Source organism: Herpailurus yagouaroundi, unplaced genomic scaffold (assembly GCF_014898765.1).
Source record: "Herpailurus yagouaroundi ecotype Mexico unplaced genomic scaffold, PumYag 217, whole genome shotgun sequence".
NCBI lineage: Eukaryota > Metazoa > Chordata > Mammalia > Carnivora > Felidae > Herpailurus > Herpailurus yagouaroundi.
This window is the reverse complement of record NW_024412448.1, coordinates 1,100,779-1,119,952: the sequence shown is the minus strand read 5'-3', so window position 1 is coordinate 1,119,952 and position 19,174 is coordinate 1,100,779. Positions and strand designations below refer to the sequence as shown.

At 57.5% G+C, this 19,174-nt stretch overlaps 1 protein-coding gene across 13 annotated transcripts in view; it reads left to right on the top strand.

Annotated features, from left to right (window-relative positions):
- The window catches only part of FBF1 (Fas binding factor 1), a 23,201-nt gene extending 4,032 nt beyond the window's left edge, over window positions 1-19,169 (top strand). For 5 of the 13 annotated variants that reach the window (XM_040456449.1, XM_040456451.1, XM_040456448.1 and 2 more), the window contains 25 exons: window positions 802-895; window positions 1,655-1,715; window positions 2,429-2,479; window positions 4,010-4,151; window positions 4,631-4,708; window positions 5,251-5,370; window positions 5,711-5,849; window positions 5,986-6,119; window positions 7,191-7,293; window positions 8,350-8,808; window positions 10,121-10,219; window positions 10,580-10,668; window positions 10,832-10,890; window positions 11,690-11,845; window positions 11,969-12,069; window positions 12,194-12,400; window positions 13,159-13,266; window positions 13,346-13,485; window positions 13,575-13,693; window positions 14,703-14,825; window positions 14,911-15,096; window positions 15,733-15,909; window positions 16,000-16,345; window positions 17,255-17,364; window positions 17,957-19,169. In XM_040456449.1, coding sequence (XP_040312383.1) covers window positions 802-895; window positions 1,655-1,715; window positions 2,429-2,479; window positions 4,010-4,151; window positions 4,631-4,708; window positions 5,251-5,370; window positions 5,711-5,849; window positions 5,986-6,119; window positions 7,191-7,293; window positions 8,350-8,808; window positions 10,121-10,219; window positions 10,580-10,668; window positions 10,832-10,890; window positions 11,690-11,845; window positions 11,969-12,069; window positions 12,194-12,400; window positions 13,159-13,266; window positions 13,346-13,485; window positions 13,575-13,693; window positions 14,703-14,825; window positions 14,911-15,096; window positions 15,733-15,909; window positions 16,000-16,345; window positions 17,255-17,364; window positions 17,957-18,040 — 3,485 coding nt within the window. In that variant the 3' untranslated portion in view covers window positions 18,041-19,169. Of the gene's footprint in view, window positions 1-34; window positions 896-1,654; window positions 1,716-2,428; window positions 2,480-4,009; window positions 4,152-4,630; window positions 4,709-5,250; window positions 5,371-5,710; window positions 5,850-5,985; window positions 6,120-7,190; window positions 7,294-8,349; window positions 8,809-10,120; window positions 10,220-10,579; window positions 10,669-10,831; window positions 10,891-11,689; window positions 11,846-11,968; window positions 12,070-12,193; window positions 12,401-13,158; window positions 13,267-13,345; window positions 13,486-13,574; window positions 13,694-14,702; window positions 14,826-14,910; window positions 15,097-15,732; window positions 15,910-15,999; window positions 16,346-17,254; window positions 17,365-17,956 lie in introns of those variants that run through there. The other 8 variants (XM_040456454.1, XR_005784948.1, XR_005784947.1 and 5 more) reach the window with 8 other exon arrangements.
- Window positions 19,170-19,174: the final 5 nt, after the last annotated feature.

Here is a 19,174-nt window from a genome sequence, read left to right as displayed (position 1 = left end):
CCGACTGCGCCACCCAGGCGCCCCATGTACACGTTTTTTGAGTGGCCGTATGTTTTCAGTTCTTTCGGGTGTCTACTGAGGAATGGAATCACTTGCATGGTAATTCGATGTTTAACTTTTGAGGAGCCACCAAAGCATTTTCTGTCTTACGTTCCCGCCAGCAGGATACGAAGGTTCCAGTTTCTCCATATCTTCCCACAGGACTTGTTATTTTGTCTCTTTGATTATTCCCATCCTATTGCATGTGCAGTGGTGTCTCATTGTGGGTTTGATGTCCATTTCCCTGATGACTAATGATCCCGAATCTGTTTTTTATGAGTTGATTGGCCATTTGCATTTCTTTGGAGAAAGGTCTAATCAGCTCCTTTTTGAAATTGGGTTGGCTGTTGACTGTTGAGTTGTAGGAGTTTCTTATATATTCTGGATACGAGGTCCTTATCCTGTGTGTCCACATCTGCCCTGAGGAGCAGGGCTTCAGGGTCCTGGAATGCTCACCGGGGACAGCCAGGCTGAGGCTCCCATCACCCAGCCCAGAAGAACCCATGGATCCCAAGCCCTATGTTCGGCCAAGAGCTTTGGGTGGTGGAGTGCATCACTCTTTCTGCCTTTCCCTGCAGTGTGGTGGGGTTGGGCTCTTCATCTGGCACCAGTTGGCTTTCAGGGTTGACCTTCCTGCAAGAAGGTTTTTCTGGGGAGCTTGGTGGGGAACTCTCAGTCCTTTTCATCTGGACTCCAGTTCCCTAGCCAAATGGCACCTCTTCTGGTGTGTGTGCGTGTGTGTGTGTGTGTGTGTGTTTCCAGTGATACTACCCGAGGAGCCTGTGAAACTAGCTTCCCGAGCCCGAGATGCCATGGCTGTAACCCAGGCGCTCCCTTCTTCAAGGGCTAGAACAAAGTAAGTGCAGGACTGGCTTGGGTGGCTGTGGCCCCTTCGGTCCAAATGCTCTTGCCTCCTCACCCCACTTTCCACTTCCTCTCTGCCCTACTTCTGCTGTCACTGATTTCTTCCCTTCTCCCTGTTCCCGGTCCGTGAACGAGCCTGAAGGGTAGAAAGAGAACTGACCAGGGGTCAGAAGTCCTGGCTACTAGTCCTGCATATACGACTTACTGTGTGGTCTTGGGTGATTGCTGAACCTCTCTGAGCCTCGATTTTCTTTTCCCCAGAATAAAAGAATTGGCTTTCAGATTGCTTATTCTTCTAAAGTGCTCCTGACCATTGAGCAATGGGAGGGAGTTTTAGGAGTTCTCCACCCTCCACCTTCATCTTGGCCAAGCAATTCTGTTTTTCTCTTTTATCTGTTGCTTTGAAAGTTTGGTTATTTATTTTTTCAATCTTGTGGCTGTTTTTTTTGAAGTACAGCTGACACACAGTGTTAAAATACTTTCAAATGTACCGCATAGCAGTCAGACAAGTCTGTAGTTATCCTGTGCTCACCACGAGTGTTTACCGGATTGTATTTGAAGGGGCTCTCCTGCTTTAGAAAAAGTGAAAATCTCTGCCTTAGGTGGCCTGTGAAATTCCTTTGAGCAGCTCTGTCCTGTTCTCCCGGAGAAGTCTTACGGGTTCACTGGTTACTCTCTAAGCTACCTTCCTTTCTTGGAATCAGTTAGTGCCCTGGGGTTGCAGGTGGGTCCCAATTCCGCATCTTTGCAGGTTCCTCCTGGAAGACTGTGCCTTCAGCACCACAGCAGGCCTGACAGGACCTGATGCTGAGGTGAGCCTGGCCCACCCTGCCCCCACCCTTTCTGCTTATCCCTAAAAGTAGCGAAATGGGTGGTGGCTGGGAGGTTTCTCACAGAAGGGTTTAGTAGTTTCTGCAAAGCCAGTGTGTTTTTTAAAATGATACCCAAAGGCCGCCAAGTGGACCCCATTGTGGACCCAACATGCTTCTCCTTCCTACCAGTGAGATGCACTGGAGAGCAGAGCTTGTGTTGCCCTTTGTAACTGGGCCTCCTCTCACAATAAGTTTATTTATTTTGAGAGAGATTGAGAGAGAGTGTGCGAGCAGGCCAGGGGCAGAGAGAGAGAGGGAAAGGGAGAGAATCCCAAGCAGTCTCCACGTTCATCACGGAGCCAGACATGGGGCTCAATCCCACAAACCACGAGATCGTGACCTGAGCCAAAATCAAGAGTTGAACGCTTAACCTACTGAGCCAACCAGGTGCCCCTGGGAAGTAGCATAATTTGAGCCCATTAATGAAAGGGTTCTTTCCAGTTGGGAGGGACAGAAAGCGGCAGCACTTTCTGGGTCTCCACACCTGGGGAGGTTTGGCTCCCGACTACACTTAAGTCCCAGGTGAAGGCAGGACCTCCTATCTGTGCCGCACTGGCCGAGCTCTGCCCTCATAGAAGCAAGGCAACAAGGAGCTAGACCCCTGAGCTTTGGTGGTCCTCGACTAACACATCCTTACTGTCCTGTGCACTTAGATTTCAGACATCTCAGACGCAGACCCGCAGGCTCTCCTCCAGACCATGAAGGTAAGGCACCCGCTTGCACAGCTCTGGGACCCGGGGCAGGACCCAGGTGTTCCATGCCAAGCCTTTCTTCTCCCTCGTGGTTCTCCCTCTGCAATTCGTGTTTCTGAGCCCTTTCTAGTCAAGAAAGGAGCTCATCTATGAGCTGCTGCCCTTCCTGTCCTTCTGGATAGAAGTCTGTTTTCCTGGTTTATAGAGACTTACTACCCAGGGACACCGTCATGCGATAGGCCCCTAGTGCAGTGGGGCTGGCTTCCTCCCAGAGACTCCGGGCTACGTCCCTGTACCAACAGCACCATTGAGGGGAGAGGAGGAGAGACTCCTCTAATGCTGCTTCTTAACTGTTGTCTGTATTTCTTTCCACATCCCCTGCCAAATCCCCTTCAGTCTGGCTGTGCTCTCATTGGATAAAGCCCCAAGCTAAGCTTGGCAATGGAATTTTAAGACATAAATTCTGTACAGTTTATAAGATAATCTTCCAAGGTGCAGGTGGCCTGGCTGGGGTCTAAAACCTTAGGTCACCTCTGCTCCCCCCTGCCCTTCCGTCGAGCAGTAGTCTCTTGCCCCTCTGGTTAACCCACGTCCCCGGCCGAGCGCTTGCTTTCAGCCTTGGGGGGGGGGGGGGGGGGGGGCCGAAGAATCAGAGTCTGCTCCCTTCTTGACTCCATAGTGAGCCTCTTTAACCTCATCTTGAAATCTCTCTTCTCCGAGACCAGCTGGCTGGCACCCTTGGCGGCCACCCCCAAGTCCTCTGCCTCTGCTGCCGGCGGTGCCTCTTTGAGTCTCACGCCAGAACCACGAGCTGGGCCCCTGTCCCCCAGCTTGCTCTGCTTACCTTTGGTTCAGTTTTCTCTCCCAGCTCACTTCATTCCTGCGTAGTTTTCTCGTTCCCCTTTGTCCCTCACGCTTCTGCCCCTGGGCTGCCAAGCATCCTCCCAGATCAAAGTCCTCGTCCCCTTAAGAGGATCAGCATTTGGCGAGTCTGTACCAGGGGCCGTGGTGGCCAGGAGACGCTTGGCTGGGTGCCTAGTGGCTTGTGTCATCACCAGAGAACCTTCACTGACCCGGAACAGCATCTTCATCACGCTCTGCCTCTTCTGACCCAGGCGGGCTAAGGACTCCTTGACTGTTGCCCCGGGGCCCCTTTTCACAGCCCAGGACAGTCCCTTTGAGTCCTCAACCCCAGGATCATGCAGTTTTGTTCCCACCGTAAATAGAGCTTCACCGCTTACTGAGCCTGTGGGAGAAGCACCAGCAAACAGGTTTTAGTGCCCCTGGCCGAAATGGTGGTAGGGGTACCATCTGAGACCAGGGGGCTTATCAGAGACCGAGCCAGTGGAGACTTTGTGCTTCGGCCTGGCCTCTGGCCTTGTTCTCTACCCCTGTTGGGGTCAGTTCCCCAAACCAAGTCCCCGTGGGTCCCCCGTGCAATATGGAGGCAGTGTCACCACCAGGCTATTCAGAGCACGGGGACGTTTAGCGGCCACTAGCCAAGCACCCGTGGAGATTCCTGCCTCCCTCCCGCTTTTCCAGGATCTGGACGACATGGATGCCGATCTCTTGGGTCTGAAGAAGTCCGATCTGGCCTCCAGCAAAAGAGCTGCAAAGGGCTCTGGGAAAGAAGAGTTGCCTAGTCGTCCTAAATCTGCCGGCCTATTAACAGCCAGTGAGAAAGGCGAGTGGGAGAGAGCGCCTGGTGTCTGGACATTCTGGGGACATTCTGGGGACAGATACTCGGAAGGGAGCTGTCACTGCTGTGGGTTTTCTCTGCGGGGGGTGGAAAGGCCATTTGAGTGTTTGTGGTGGGGGAGGGGACAGCTTCCTCCTGCCTCGTGTGGTTCCAGTGCCTCTAAGTGCAACATGGCAGCTCCTGGAAAAACCACCTGAGTTAATTTGGGGAATTTGGTGGTAGCCCGTGTACCTCCCAAGTCTGTGACTCTGTTTGGAGTGATGACATGTGACGGAGGGGCGGGAGGTGGCCTCGGACCACGTTTCCCTGGCAGAAGCCTGTGGGAGAACAGTCTCCACAGCCATGAGCCCTCAGCACGCCCAGAGAGAAGTGCACACCACCCCAGGGTCCCTGTCACGGTGTGGCAGGACCTTGGCTGGGAGAGGCCCAGGCCCGTGACCTTGCCTTCTGTTTGCTTCTTGCAGGGGACACCATTCCTGCCAAGAAGTCCCCTCCCTCTCCCAGCAACTTTGGGCATCAGTACAGGAAGTTTTCCTTCGAAGGTACCGCAGGCCCCGTGGTCACGCTTCTGGGTCACTTTGGTTTTAAGAGCGGAGGAACCTGGGTAATGCCTACTTGCTTGCCCAAGGTCAGGTTGCCACGCATGTCAGAGGAGGAGCAGACAGCCAGTGCCACTGGTTCAACTCCTCCGGAATTCAGGGAGGGACTGATTGTGTTGTAGTGGCTGGGAGATTGGAGTAACTTATTTGCAAGGACTTTGAAGCCAGACATCAAACTGAAGGTTTTATAAAGTATAAGAATTCCCTTTCCTTTTCCAAACGCACAAACATTGTGTTTACTTCACTTCTGATGCTTGGGGGACATTTCCAGAAGGCTGTACAGACAGCAGAGTTGGGGGGGCGCACGGGCAGGCCGGGGCCCGCCATGCTGGACTGCAGGCCGAGCCCACTCTCCAGCTCCCTGTGTCCTTACCGAGCCTGGTCTGTGTCGTCTGGGGTGCTGAGCGTGGGAATAGCTAGAAATCTAGCAGGGCTTGTTCTCTGAACGAAGCAGTCTGACTTGTGCTTGCTCTTCTGGCCGTGAGACTTGGAAGACCCATTGGCGGGACTTCTCTCCGATGATGAGCAAGGAACCACCAAGAAGCCACCCAGGACAGAGAGTAAACTGGCTTCCGAAGAGGGCACAGCCCCAGTCAGAGATCAAGGTAGGGAGGGTGGGCTCGTGACACGTCCTGGGGCAGATGCAGAGGGCAGCAGGCTGGCTGGAGTCTGCAGTGCAAGCCAGAACTCTGCCAGGCCGGGACCATAGGCCTCAGATGCTGGACCAAGGGATTATCGGTCTCTCTGAACAGGGAGGTGGGATGCATGACGCTGGGCAGGGGGGGCGGGGGCAGCCAGGTCCTATGGGCAGACCGGACATGTGCAACGCCTGCTGTCACACCCAGAGGTCCGGGTTACAGAGAAACACCCCCCTCAACCCATTCAGACAGCACGGTTGAGGGCATGGTGGGCCATGGGCCTTGCACCCCGTGTTCTGTGTTCTAGGTCCTTCTATTCCTCTAACTCCTGGGGACACCCCGGTCCGAAAGAAAGAAAAAGTGCTATTTGATGAGGAGGATGACATCATGGCCACCCTGGGCTTTGCAGACAGCCCCACAGCAGAAAGGAGGCAGATGGGAGACCAGTAAGGGTCCTTATAAGTAGAGAAACGCTGGCCACACTTCAGGTCCTGGGAAAAGCTAGAGAGTGGGTCCAGTGACGCCCCCCACCCCCAGGAGCCCCTCATGTTCACGTGCTCCTGCGTGTGTCCCGTCCTGCAGGGAAGGGCCCCGTCCTGCTCGCTCCAGACTGGATGAGCTGCTGGGTCGGGGGACTGCCACCAAACTCCTGGCTCGCCCGGGCACTGGGGAACACAGGGAGTTCAAGCTGGACAAGAAGTTCCAGAGGCCACAGGGTGAGGAGGCTCGTGGGGTAGGGGAGGCGAGGTGGGGGACCCCTAGACCACATTTCTACCACAGCCCGTAATAACAAATAAGCTTTACAGGGCGCCTGGGTGGCTCAGTCGGTTAAGCAACCGACTTCGGCTCAAGTCATGATCTCACAGTTTGTAAGTTCAAGCCCCGCATCCAGCTCTCTGCCGTCAGTGTGGAGCCTGCTTCATATCCTCTGTCCCCCTCTCTGTGTCCCTTCCCTGCTTGTGCACAAGCACTTTTCTTTGTTTCTCTCAAAAATGAATAAACATTAAAAAAAAAAAAGGTTTTTTTTTAGAAGCTTTACATCACACACACATTATTATGACTAAGACAAAAGTGTCACGAAATAACAACTACCGTGTTCAGCATTCTGTTATTTTTTATCTGGGCACTACTTGATTTATAAACACATTGGTTGTGACTCATTAAATCGGCTCTGGCTGATGGATAGCAGCTCACAGTTTGAAAATCATCATCCAGACCACGGTTTCTCAAAGCGTTGGCCCATGGGCAGTGTGTTGAGAATCATTCTCATAACACACACGGCTCACCGGGCCTCATCCAAAGGCTGTCTGGGGCAGGACCCTGCCAGTGCCTCCGTCACCACTCCCAGATGATGCCCTATGTGCCAGACCCTGAGACGCTGGGCTTACGCCCAGCGCTGCACCCCTGCTTTTCCCCAGAGCGGCCTCCTCTTTACTCACTTGCCTGACACGTCAAGCTGCCGGTTCAGGTTTTTTTTGTTTTTTTGTTTAACATTTATTTAATTTTGAAACGGATAGAACATGAGCAGGAGAGGGGCAGAGGGAGAGGGAGACACAGAACTTGAAGCAGGCTCCAGGCTCTGAGCTGACAGCGCAGAGCCCAACGCAGGACTCGAACTCACGGACCGTGAGATATCATGACCTGAGCCCAAGTGGGACGCTCAACCAACTGAGCCACCCACGCGCCCCTGCCAGTTCAGTTTTTGTTGTTTTTTTCTTAAACCGTGTTCTGCAGCCACAAAAGAATCTGACTCCCTTGCTCTAGATCACAAGCCTCTTCGTTTTCAGACAAAGAAGATCCCTGGGGTGATGAGGACTTCACCTTTGGGGCCTATCAGCCCACCGTGGGCTCCTGCGAGGGCCGGCAGTCCCACCACCGGCAGTCGGTCAGGTAAGCAGGGCCTGCTGGGAGCTTGGTTTTGGGGGCAGGTGCCCACTGGGAAGGAGGAAGTGCCCCAGTTTGGGAACCATGGCATACAAGACAGAGGGGTGGCACCCTGTGGCTGCTGAAGGAGAAGAGGGGGTTGCCCCGTCCCACCCACACAGGCCCATTTCCTTCCAGCCTCCTTGGAAGGAAAAGCAAGAGGGGACCCCAACTCCGCCTGGAGCCCTTAAAGCCACAAACAGCTAATGTCAGCAGATCTCCCCGAGGAATGTCCAATCCCTGGGGTAGCGAGACCGAGAACCTTTGGTGGCTTCTCACACCCTGCTCCCCAGGAACTGCTCTGGGGCCCGCCGCGATGCCTGGCAGCAGGCTCGTCCCAGTGTGCCATAAAACATTAAGTTAGTGGATAGAATTTTCTGAATTTGGGGTTTTCCTCCCTATATAGATCTTAAACTTTATGCTTTGAAATGATTTCAAACTGACAGAAAAGTTGTAAGACCGGTACAAAGCACTGCCTCCGATCCCTCGCCCAGACTCAGCAGATGCTGGCGTTATGCCATGTTGGCCTTTTCAGCCTCTTTGTGTCTAAATAACCTGCCACACACACTGACATTTTTCTCAGTCCCCGGGTGTTCTTAGACCTTGCAACCCGCTGCCACTGGCCAGTGACACTTCCAGGCAGTGGCCAAATAAATGAACAGATAATAAAATGTTAATGGAAAACCTAAAACCACTTGACCCGACTGCATTTTCTCTGGACGAGTGTGCCCACGGCTGTGATTTGGTCCTGTTTGCTGCAAATGAAACTGTCCCCCGTTCACGTGGTGGAATTGAGGACGTGCGTTTGATGGTGTTCTAGTAATACTGGCACTCAGCTGGCCGCTGCCCTGCCACCCAAGCTGGTGTGGGCACTGTGCTCACGGGGTGTCGGGCTGGCTGCACAGACCCCCGGGGAACCTCTCACTCACAGTCACCCCCAAGCAGCGGAGGGAAAGGCTGGTCAGGGGGCTCGCAGGATGGACGGTTTGCCCTGCCTTAGACCTCCTCCTCTCTGTCTTGAAGTAGGTTCTCAGCAGAAGGTGGCGCAGACCCCAAGGGAGAACCAGCCTCCAAAAGGAGCACCCCAGTGGCCGCCAGCCCCACCCACCCCAGGAAGGGAGGAGCTGACTGGCTGGGCCTGAAGGACGAGGACCTGTTCCCTCCCTCTCCCACCAGAGAGGCTCAGAGGGGAGGGGAGGCGCTCTCCACTCCTTCTGCGCCCCCTCCCAGGAGCCAGCACTCTGCCCCAGCTGGACTGCCCACCTCCTCTCCGGGGGCCAAGCCAGCTCCAGAGGGTGCAGGTTTCCCTGCCAAAGCCGGCCAGCCTTCACAGCTGGGAGCATCTAAGGAGAAAGAGGAAGAGGACTGGCTGAGCTATGCCTTGTGTCGGAAGAAGTCCCGAGGTCTGGCCCGAGAGGAGCACACCGAGGCCTCCAGAGGCCAGAACTTGGTGGGGGCAGCAGGCAGTCCCCCTTCCAGCAGGTACAGGCTTGGGCTGCTGCCTAGCGGAGGGAGGGCCGGGTGGTGGGGGGGGCGGGGGGGGGTCCAACCTTGCCCATGTCAGCGCCTCGGTCATGAGTGCCAGCCCACATCGCCTCTTAGCTGTGCCTCTCTACTTCCCTGGGTGCGGCAGAGAGAGCGTCCGGCTCCCCGCTCTTGCCCAGGTGCAGACATGAGGGGACCAGGAGGTCGTTGACGCACCCTGACTGCCGTGTGGACAAGGGCTGACATGATCAGGCAGGGAAAGAGGGTGCCCTGATGTGACGAAAGCACAGCCATCCTGGTGCCTCTGAGTAAGGGCCCTGCTCCCAAAAAAACCCAGTGTCTAAATTTATTAGTGCCTCTGCTGCCCCGAGCTAAAATACGTGATGTGTGCTGGTGCTTTTGGGGAGTGTGAGAGAAGACAGTGGCTAAGGGGCAACTCCTGAGGAAACCCACTGAGTGGAGGTCTGTGGGGGCAGGATAGCAACCGACCTCCGAGGGCAGGAGGGTAAAAGGGACCAGCAAGACCGGGATCATGCAGAGGAAGTAGCAAGATGCTGTGTGGCCAGAGCAAGGAAGAGGTGAAGTGGGCAGTTGCGTGACAGGCCAGGAGCATAACCCAACCCTGGGGTTGGTGTGAACGAGGAGGGTGGCTTTGACCTCCATCTGAAACCAAGAGGAAAGCTTTCCCCTGACCCTGAGAGCCAAAGTGGATGGGAACCACGGACAAGAGAAGAGAGGAGCCCAAAGGGAGCTGAACCTGGCAGGAGAGTGAGCAGAGCCCCAGTCTAACTCAGCAGACCTACATGGGCCAGAAAAAGGTCTTGAGCTTGAACTCGAACTTAACTCTGGTGTCTGTAACACCTCGGTTGTCACTACTTGCACTGTCAACACATGGTCAGTGCCATTCACTGTGCCCTAGCAGGCACTGGGGCCAAGAAGGGGTACTGGAGGGGCGGGGCGCCTGGGTGGCTCAGTCGGTTAAGCGTCCAACTGCAGCTCAGGTCATGATCTCATGGTTCGTGGCTTTGAGCCCCTCTTCGGGGTCCATGCTGACAGCTTGGAGCCTGCTTCAGATTCTGTGTCTCCCTCTCTGTCTGCTCCTCCCCCTCTCATGCTTTGTCTCTCAAAAAATAAGTAAACATAACAAAAACAAATTGAAGAAAGAAAAAAGGGTTACTAGAAGGCCAAGGGCTCAGACTGGGGCTCAGGGAATGGCTAACCGCTTCATGCTCAGGCTGTGTCCCCGCCCGGCCACGTCCAGTCTAACCTGAACCTTCTGCCACCTTTGCTTTAACATTTGCTTCCTCAGCCAGCGTGTTGCCAGCACTCAAGGGGTCAAGCAAGCGACTGCTGGAGGGTCCTCAGGAACAGCGGCACATAAGCCACCGGCAGGACCCACCACCTCAGGGTGTGTCTGCGGGGAACTGAGGGTGGGGGAGAGGCTGGGTCAGGCCTGCACGGGCCCCTTTCTTCAGATATGATGGGCAGCCGTGCTGGGCTGTTGGTCAGCTTGGCGTATGGCATTTAATACCTTATATCAGGCCCGCTGACTAAGGGGACTCAGAGCCAGGTCCCCATCTCCTCTGCCCAACCAAGACTGACTCTTAGTAAACTGCCAGCCACCAGGCCTTTCCAGTCAACTGTCTGCACCTGATGGTGGTCTCCTTTACTGCCCACGCCAACCCTCTTCGTACCTCTCTGCGTCCTACACAGCAGGCTGTTCATCTTGCCACCACTGACCCCCCCCCCAAATCTCTTGTGTCCTCAGGTCCCCCGTGACTTGGAACCAGGCTGCCTTGGCCCTCCGTGTTGGTGACCCCCAGAGGGGAACAGCCCGTGGAGACCTCTCCAGCACCAGTTTGTTTTCTCCTCTGTGTGGTGCTTTACCTCTGGAAGCGGAAGAGGCACTTGGCGCTTCTTTCGGGGCCCGGGAGACAAGTAGGGCTGGACTCCCAAATGCACATGCAAGACCTCCGGTCTCTCTGGGTCTCCTGCTCATTTCTCCGCTGTTGATTTTCAGAGCCTGCAGCCTGCTTCTCCAGCTCCCAGGAGACCACAGGGCCTTCTGTGCCTGTCCAGGTAGGGAGGGCGGACAAACAGGAATAGGCCTCAGGCCCGCGGGGCAGGGGCCACAGCAGCCTGTCAGGAGTCATGTGTCAGGACGTTGGACGGCTCACCAGCAGCCCCCGCCCCCCTACCGCCAGCACTTTCCTCAGCTTCTAGCCTTGCCGCTCTCAGGCAGAGTTGGGCACTAATTTTCTGGCTCAGGGAGGGAATTAGAGATGGCACCCAGGCAGGGGCAGCTGGGAATGCTCCGGTCAGAAAGCAGGGCGGCAGGCATCCTGTCGTTCCGTCTCGAAAGCCGCCTCCATACCTGCCATCGTCCCGCTGCCACGCCACCTGTTTCCCAGCCACCTCTGAGCCCAGCTGTGAGGAGGCCACAGAGACATTTCCCCCAGTAACCCAGAAGCACCTTTGGAGATGGTGGGTAGTGGGCCACCCGCAGGAAGCAGGGTAGCAGCCAACATTTGGACTTTGGGCCCACGGAAGGTGCCAGGGCCGGGAGCTTTTGTCACAGCTGAGATGCTGCCGGGGCTCTCCCGGCTGTCTAGGGATCTGGAACATCTGCTGGGAGGATGTTGTTCGGAGGGAGGGGGGAGACCCGTTCTAACCAGACCCAGTGGGGAGGTGCAGTGACTGCATGACTCCAAGGCCTCACCCTTGGCCTTTTGGTGCCATGTCTTCATCCCCGTCTGCAGCCACAGATCAGGCACAGGGGCCAGGAAGGCCTAGCAAACTGAGAGCCAGAGGTAGCTGGGCTCACCTGAGTCCCTGTCCCCTGCCTAACCCCAGAAACATCTCCCACCCTCTCCTACAGTCCCTGTTGCCAGAGTCCCCGGCACGGAGCCTGGTACCCGGCACAGAATACCAGAGGCAGCTCCTGGCTGCACAGGTGCAGCTGCAGAGTGGCACTGCCGAGCTCCAGGCTGACTTTCTGCAGAGTCAGGCCCGGCTGGCAGAGCTGGAGGCCCAGGTGAAGGGCAGAGGGGCCATGGGCTGGGGGGCGAAGCTGGGGCGGAAGGGTATCCCTCTGAGGGCTGGAAGGCTCCCCCCGGTGTCCCAGAGAGCCCACCGCCCTCCCTCCCGCCATCTCCAGGTGCGGAAGCTGGAGCTGGAGCGGACCCAGCACCAGCTGCTGTTGGAGAGCTTGCAGCAGCGACACCAGGCAGACCTGGAGCTCCTCGAGAGTGCTCACAGGTACCCATGCTCCTCCCACCTGGGCGTCCCGAGGCTCGAGGCCTGCCTGAGCTGATGTACTCAGAGAGGTCTTGGGCATCTGCCCTTGCCCTCTAAGCCCCACAGCTGCATGCTTTGTTGGCAGAAGCCATGTAAAGATGCTAGAAACATCGTACCAGCAACGGGAAGAGCGGCTGCGGAGGGAACACGAGGAGCTGTCGGCCCGGTATCTGTCGCAGTGCCAGGAAGCCGAGCAGGCCCGGGCCGAGCTCACGGCCCAGCACCAGCGGCGTTTGGCGGCCGCCGCACAAGAGAAGGACCAGGAGATGGAGCGGCTCCGGGAGCTGCAGCGGTGAGGGACAGCGATGAGGGGCAGCGGTGAGGGGCAGCGGTAAAGGAGAGACCTGGGGCGGGCAGGCAGGCAGGTGGGGAGAGAGCCGGCTTCCAGGACGGCCGGAGGAAGTGGAGACCCCTGGCAGAGGCATAGCAGCTCAGGCTTGACCCTTTCTTTTCCATGTGAGAACCAAGGCCACACACAGTGAGCCATCGCCCCTTCTCAGGGGAGGGCCCACCACCCCTACAGCAATGAGGCAGGTGCCCCTGCAGGCCTGGGGGGTCCCTGACTGTTTAGGTAAGTCCTGGCAGCAGTGAGAACCTGAGGCCCTAACTCAGCACAGGTCAAGCCCCTCACCTGCCAGAGCTCTCGAGTCTAGAAGGGGTTTGTAGCATTGTGCCTGCCGTGTCCATCCCGCTGATGAGATGTCCGATCTCAATGAGAGCAAACTAAGAAGGGGTCCGTTAGGGGAGCCAGTCAATGCAGGCAGAGCAGGCCTTCTAACACATCTCAGATTGGCCAGACAAGAAGAGGCTGTGCACGCACCTGTCTTTTTTTCTGTGGAAAGTGTCCTTTGCTGAATATCAGAAGGAATCTCCCCGTTAGAGTAGATGTGGCATTGAGGTCCCAGGACAGATAAGGATGAGGAGCCAGGGAAGCAGAGGCAGCGCCTGGAGGAGCAGAGGAGGAGGAGAGCCCAGGAGCACTGATGGCCGAGCCCCCTCACTCGCAGAGCTGCCCTGTGCTCACTGCGCCGCCCCCCACGGTCCCCTCAGGGCCTCCATCCTGGAGATGCGCAAGGACCACGAGGAGCAGCTGCAGCGGCTGAAGCTGCTGAAGGACCGGGAGATTGACGCCGTCACCAGCGCCACCTCCCACACGCGGTACGAGCGCCGTCCGGGCCCGGCCCAGCCGAGGGGCAGTGCTGGGGCTCCGCGCCCAGCTGACCCGGTGCTCCCCCAGGTCCCTGAATGGCGTCATCGAGCAGATGGAGAAGTTCTCCAGCAGCCTGCACGAGCTGTCCTCTCGCGTGGAGGCCTCGCACCTCAGCACGGCCCAGGAGCGGGAGCTGGGGCTCCGGCAGCGTGACGAGCAGCTCCGAGGTACCGGGTGGGCCGCGGGGCCCCTCTCCTGGTCCCCCCCCATCTTGCCGGGCCAGCGGGCGGGCGCTAAGCCCCCTGCGGCCCCCCAGCGCTGCAGGAGAGACTGGGCCGGCAGCAGCGGGACATGGAGGAAGAGCGGAGCCGGCTCCAGGAGATCATGGGGAAGACGGAGGCGCGCCTGACGGAGCAGAGCCGGCTGCTGGAGCAGGTGGGCCACCCTCCCGCCGGCAGGGCCTGCGTCCCCAGCACCCCAGGGTGTCAGCAGTGCCTCCCTGCCTGCCCACCTCGCCTGGGTCTGTCACGGTTGTCTGGCCACTGAAGCCTGTGCCTCCTGAGCCATAACAGATGCGTTTTCAAACTCCTGTGTATCTCGTACCAGCTTATAACATGAGAACGTTACACTGAAAAATTAAAGTCCAGTTAGCAGGGGCACCTGGGTTGCAGTCGGTTGAGCATCAGGTCATGATCCCACATTGGGAGTTGGTGAGTTCGAGCCCCACATGGGCTCACTGCTGTCAGCCTGTCAGCACAGAGCCCACTTCACATCTTCTGTCCCTCTCTCTCTGCCCCTCCCCCACTTGTGCCCTCCCAAAAAATAAATATTAAAAAAAAAAAAAAAAAAAGTCCAGTTAGCAATAAAGGAGAAAATGTAAATTCCCCACTAGTCAGAGATGGCCCCTGAGGATGTCCTGGGCATCCTGTAGACTCATCAACATGTAGACATAGGTGCCCTTGTAGCGTGAACCATATGTATTCAGTTCTCCATTTGGTGACTTGATTAAACCCCTGCCTCGGGCCAGGCCCAGTCAAGCTTCTGAGCTCGTGCTTGTGTGGCCCCCGGTGCCCCGGCGAATGCCGTGTCACACCCGCCCTGGCACACTCGCCTGCACGGTGGACAGGAGACGGGCAGGCAGCATGAGTAGCTGGCATTTCAGGGAGCAGGGATGTGGCTGTTCTCGGGCCCTGTGGAGCGGCCCGCTGCTTCTCAGTGGCAGTTCCTGAGCCACCAGGCCTTGGTACAGTTCATCCGAGCGGCTGGGCCCTGGCAGCCCCGCTCAGCCCCCCTCCTTCTGTACCTCTCCAGAAACGAGGTGTTTGTGGCATAGTGTGGGAGGGGCAGGTGCGTTTGCACTGCTGCCGGAGGCGCAGTCGGGTCAGACGTGGGGGCAGGTGGAGGGTCAAGGGGGCATGTGTCCTCAGACCTCACCCACCCCCAGGAGCGATGGCGGGTGAATGCCGAGCAGTGCAAAGCTGAGTCCACGCAGCGCGCTCTAGAGGAGCAGAGGAAGGTCATGGTCCAGCAGATCGCCATGGAGCGGGAGGAGCTGGAGAAGGCCAAGGTGAGTGTAGCCACGCCACGCTCCGCTGTGATCCCTGCCATCAGCCCACGGACCCTCACCCCGTGCCCTTGCCCCCTCATCCCAGAGCGCCTTGCTGGAGGAGCAGAAGTCCGTCATGCACAGGTGTGGGGAGGAGCGGCGGCGCCTAGCGGCCGAGTGGGCCGACTTCTTCGCGCAGCAGAAGCTGAGTAAGGAGCGGGCCGAGCGTGAGGCAGAGAGGGCGCTGCAGGTGGACACCCAGCGGGAGGGCACCCTCATCAGCCTGGCCAAGGTAGGGCCCAGGGCCTCTGGGACAGCGGGGAGCTCGGCAGCCCTGCCCTTTCCTTCCCCCGGCCTCCCTGCTCCTCCGTCAGGATGTATTCACTAAGCAAAGAGCCTAGAGCGTCGGGATTAAAACAATGATCATATGATAAAAACTGCCTTTGACGGTCCTAGGTGCTTTATACACATACCCTTATTCAATCCTCACTGCGTTCCCAAGAGTTAGATACTCTAAATTTTTTTTTTTTAAGGTTATTTTTGAGAGAGAGAATGTGAACAGGGAAGGACAGAACAGAACAGAACAGAAAGAGAGAGGGACACATAGAATCCGAAGCAGGCCCCAGGCGATCTGCATGGAGCCTGACGCGGGGCTCAAACTCACGAACTGTGAGATCATGACCTGAGCCAAAGTCAGACAGCCAGGCACCCCATGACATAAATATTCTAGAAATGAGGAAGCTGGGGTTCAGAGAAATTGGACCCCCGGTGAGGAGCGGCCCCGAGGCTTGACCCCAAGCCTCTCAGACCCCTTGCCCCACCACCTCCTCCAGAATCGGGGTGGATCAGAGCCGAGGGAACAATGCAGGGTGGGCCGGGGCGGTTGGTTCTGGAGAGGAGAAGGCAGCAAAGGCTTTGCTGTCTCCAGGAGCAAGCCGAGCTGAAGATCAGAGCCAGTGAGCTCCGAGCCAAGGAGGAGCAGCTGGCGGCTGAGAGGGAGGCCCTGGAGCGGGAGCGGCAGGAGCTGCGGCTGGAGAAGGAGAGGGTCAGCGCCGCTGCCCTGCGCACCAGGCTCCGCGCCGAGGAGGTGGAGAGCATGAGCCAGGTGCTGAGCTGCTCAGCTCCGGGGGCACAGCCAGGACACCCCCCCCCCCGCCCCCACCCGGCACGGCTGACCCTGCCTGTCTCCCCGCAGGTAGCCTCGGAGAAGTTTGAGGAGGGGCAGCGGGCGCTGCGTGAGGCCCGGCAGGTGCAGCAGGAGCAGCAGGCGCGGCTGCAGCTGGTGCAGCAACAGCAGGAGCGGCTGCGGCAGCAGGAGCGGCACGTGCACGAGGCAAGGCTCCTCCCCGCTCCGGCGGCCCCCACGACCCCCTCTGGTCACCCACCCTCACAGCCACGTCCTTCTCTCTGGGGTCGGGGACAGGAGCACCTGAGTCTAGCCCAGCAGAGGCTGCGGCTGGACCGCGTCCGCCAGGACCTGCCCTCCGGCCCCGCGGCGCTGTTCCCTGGGACCCAGTGCCCGGCAGCGTCCTGCCTGAGCGGTGAGTAGCTCCCAAAGGGCGAGGACGGAAGTGGGCTGGGCTGGGCTGGGCTGGGTTGGGCTGCTGGGGGTCGGGCCCGGCTGCCAGCATCAGCCTCCCTCCGCTGGGGTTAGGGGGCCCGTGGGAGTCCGCTCACTAGTCCCTTGTTACACAAGTAACGCACGTCCGTTAGAGAAAACAAAGTAAGGCATAAGAGAGAGGAACGCTGTTTTATAAAACATCCCTCTCTAGAGAAAACCACTTTTAACATTTGGGGTGTAGCGTTCTACACTGTGCATGTTTTTAAAAAATTTGACATCGTATGTTTTGTGCCTTGAGTTTTTTCATTCAGAAATGTACATACAGAACGTGTTTTCCTATCAGTAATTAAACATTTAACCATAATTCCTCTTTTTAATATTTATGTATTTATTACGAAAGAGAGAGAAGCAGAGAGGGAGATGGAGAGAATCCCAAGCCAGCTCCGCACGGTCAGCGTAGAGCCCAACTCAGGACTCGATTTCACGAACCGTGAGATCATGACCTGAGTCGAAATCAAGAGTCGGATGCATAACCGGCTGAGCCACCCAGGCGCCCCCGATCATAATTCTTACTCAGCATAATTGTCCATTATGCTCCATGTTTTTTAGTGAGCTGTTTTTTGTCACTAAGATAAACACTCAGCGGAGATGTTTGTACATACATCTCTGCACCTCTGCCTTATTTCCCTCGAGTAAATTCCTAAAATTGGACTTGCCAGGTAAGATCCCATGAGCATTCTCAAAGGCTCTGGAGAGTTGGTGGAAGTGCCCAGAAGGTTGTCCGGGTTGCAGCCTCCCACGGTGGTGAGAAGGCCCCCAGGAAACCAGCCGCGGCTGTTCTGTTCTCCCACCTGGGCTGCACCCCTGACTTCCTCCTTCACCTTTTCAGCCACTGTGGCTCCTGCCCCCACCCCCCTCGGGTGCAGCCGGCCACCCGCCGGCCTGGGCCCCTCGCACCTCCACGCCAGGCTCATGCTGCTGAAACACACAGCTGAGCAGGTAAGTCTCCTGAGCCGCCCACCGGCTCTGGGCCCAGGGCTCCTGGTGGGAGGCAGGAAGGAGCACGCCCTGGCCCCTGGGGGGTGCGGAGCCCCCACTGCACCCCAGAATAATAGTGCAGATTGCCTAGTGAGCATCTCTGAGACCCGTACTTCAGGCCTGGTTCTGTGGGACATAACTGGCATCCATCATCTCTGTTGAACCTCACAGTAACCTTGCGACCGTAAAGATCGCAGCTATCACTCACGGAGCACTTTCTGCAAGCCAGGCTCCGTGGGAAAGCTGTATGTGCATTTTGGGCCTCTGCCCTCCCCCAGCCCTACAAGCAGGTAATGTTATTATCTCTGGTCTATAAACAGGCTTAGAGAGGTGAAGCCATGTGCTAACGAGGGGCCTCGCCAGACTAAGACCTGGTCTGTCTCACTCACGTCCATGTCCCTGCATCCCCGAACCAGGGAGTGCGTGGGGAGAGGGCCCCTGAGTGAGGGCTGGCTCCACCTTGCTCTCGGTCCTGCAAGCCAGTGTCCCTGTTCTCAGAAGTGGGTACAGGAGGGAGCCAGAGGGGGACTGCTCAGCCAGCTCTGCCTTTCAGGACCGTGACTTCTTGGAGAATGAACAGTTCTTCCTGGAGACCCTGAAGAAAGCCTCCTACAATATGACATCCCATTCAGCCTGAAGGCTCCGTTGTCTCCTCAGCAAGGCCTCCAACCCCGGAAGTCTCTCCCACCGCCCCACCGGCTGCCAGCTCTGAGGAGTGGGTGCCCGGGGCCTGATTACAGCTCTTCCTGGGAACAGGGTGCAAGTGCGTTCTCTCTGAGCCCTCCAGCCAATGCCTGGAGCCTCTAGGGCTTGAGGGGCAACGGCCTCTGGGAGGTGTGGGGCTGACAGCAGCCCTACGACACCACACCGCCAGCCACTGGTTCTCCACCCCCGACCTGCAGCTCGGATCCGAGGCTCTGACTGGGCCTTGTGGACCTCTCCCTTCCTCAGCAGGCAGGATACTTTCACCTGGGCGTCTTCTTGAATGACTCCACGAGCAGCCTCCTGCCCCCTCCGAGAGGTCAGCAGAGCCTGCACGGGCTCTCCTCCCAAACTGGGACACGGGGTCAGAACGCACGTTCTGAAGGGCCTTCTACCCTCCTGGCAAGGAGGCGGGCGGTATTGTGGGGACAGGGAGGGTGTCGCCCACCCAGGTCTTGCCTCTCAGTATGACAGGCTCTCAGCCTCAGCCTCATTCCCAGCTGCCTGGGGAGCTGACCAGCCTTGCGCAGACACTGGCCTGTCGGCTTCTTCTGATAGGGCTTCCCAGAGGCAGGACCCAGGTGACGGTGGGGTGGGGTGGGGTGGGGTGTGGGGAGGGAACAGTAGAGAGGCTTCTCTGTCCTGTTCACCTGCTATGAAGTCACAGCAGATGGGAAAGAAGAAAGGGAGCGAGGGCCCCTGCCCTGGGAGGGTGGAGAGCACTGGGGAGCTGTGCAGGCCCGGACCGGACCCAAGCTGCCCACCGGGGAGGGCGCCTTGGCACATTTCCCTGCAGGGGCCTCAGGAGAGGGGCGGAGGCTTGGTAGTTGTCCCAGCAAACCTGAGGATGGAGGGACTCCACTGACGTGACCACAGTTATCCTGAAGTGGCTTCCATCGGCCAGTGACTGGTTACCTTACATTAGAGGACAAAGGGCAGAGGAGGACGAGGCGGAGCGGGTACGAGCAGGCGCGTACGAGCTTTCAGAAGGATCTTCTTTGTGTACCAACAATTTACAGCCTTCATCTTGGACCCATTAAATCGCTATATTCTTAATGACAGCATTGTT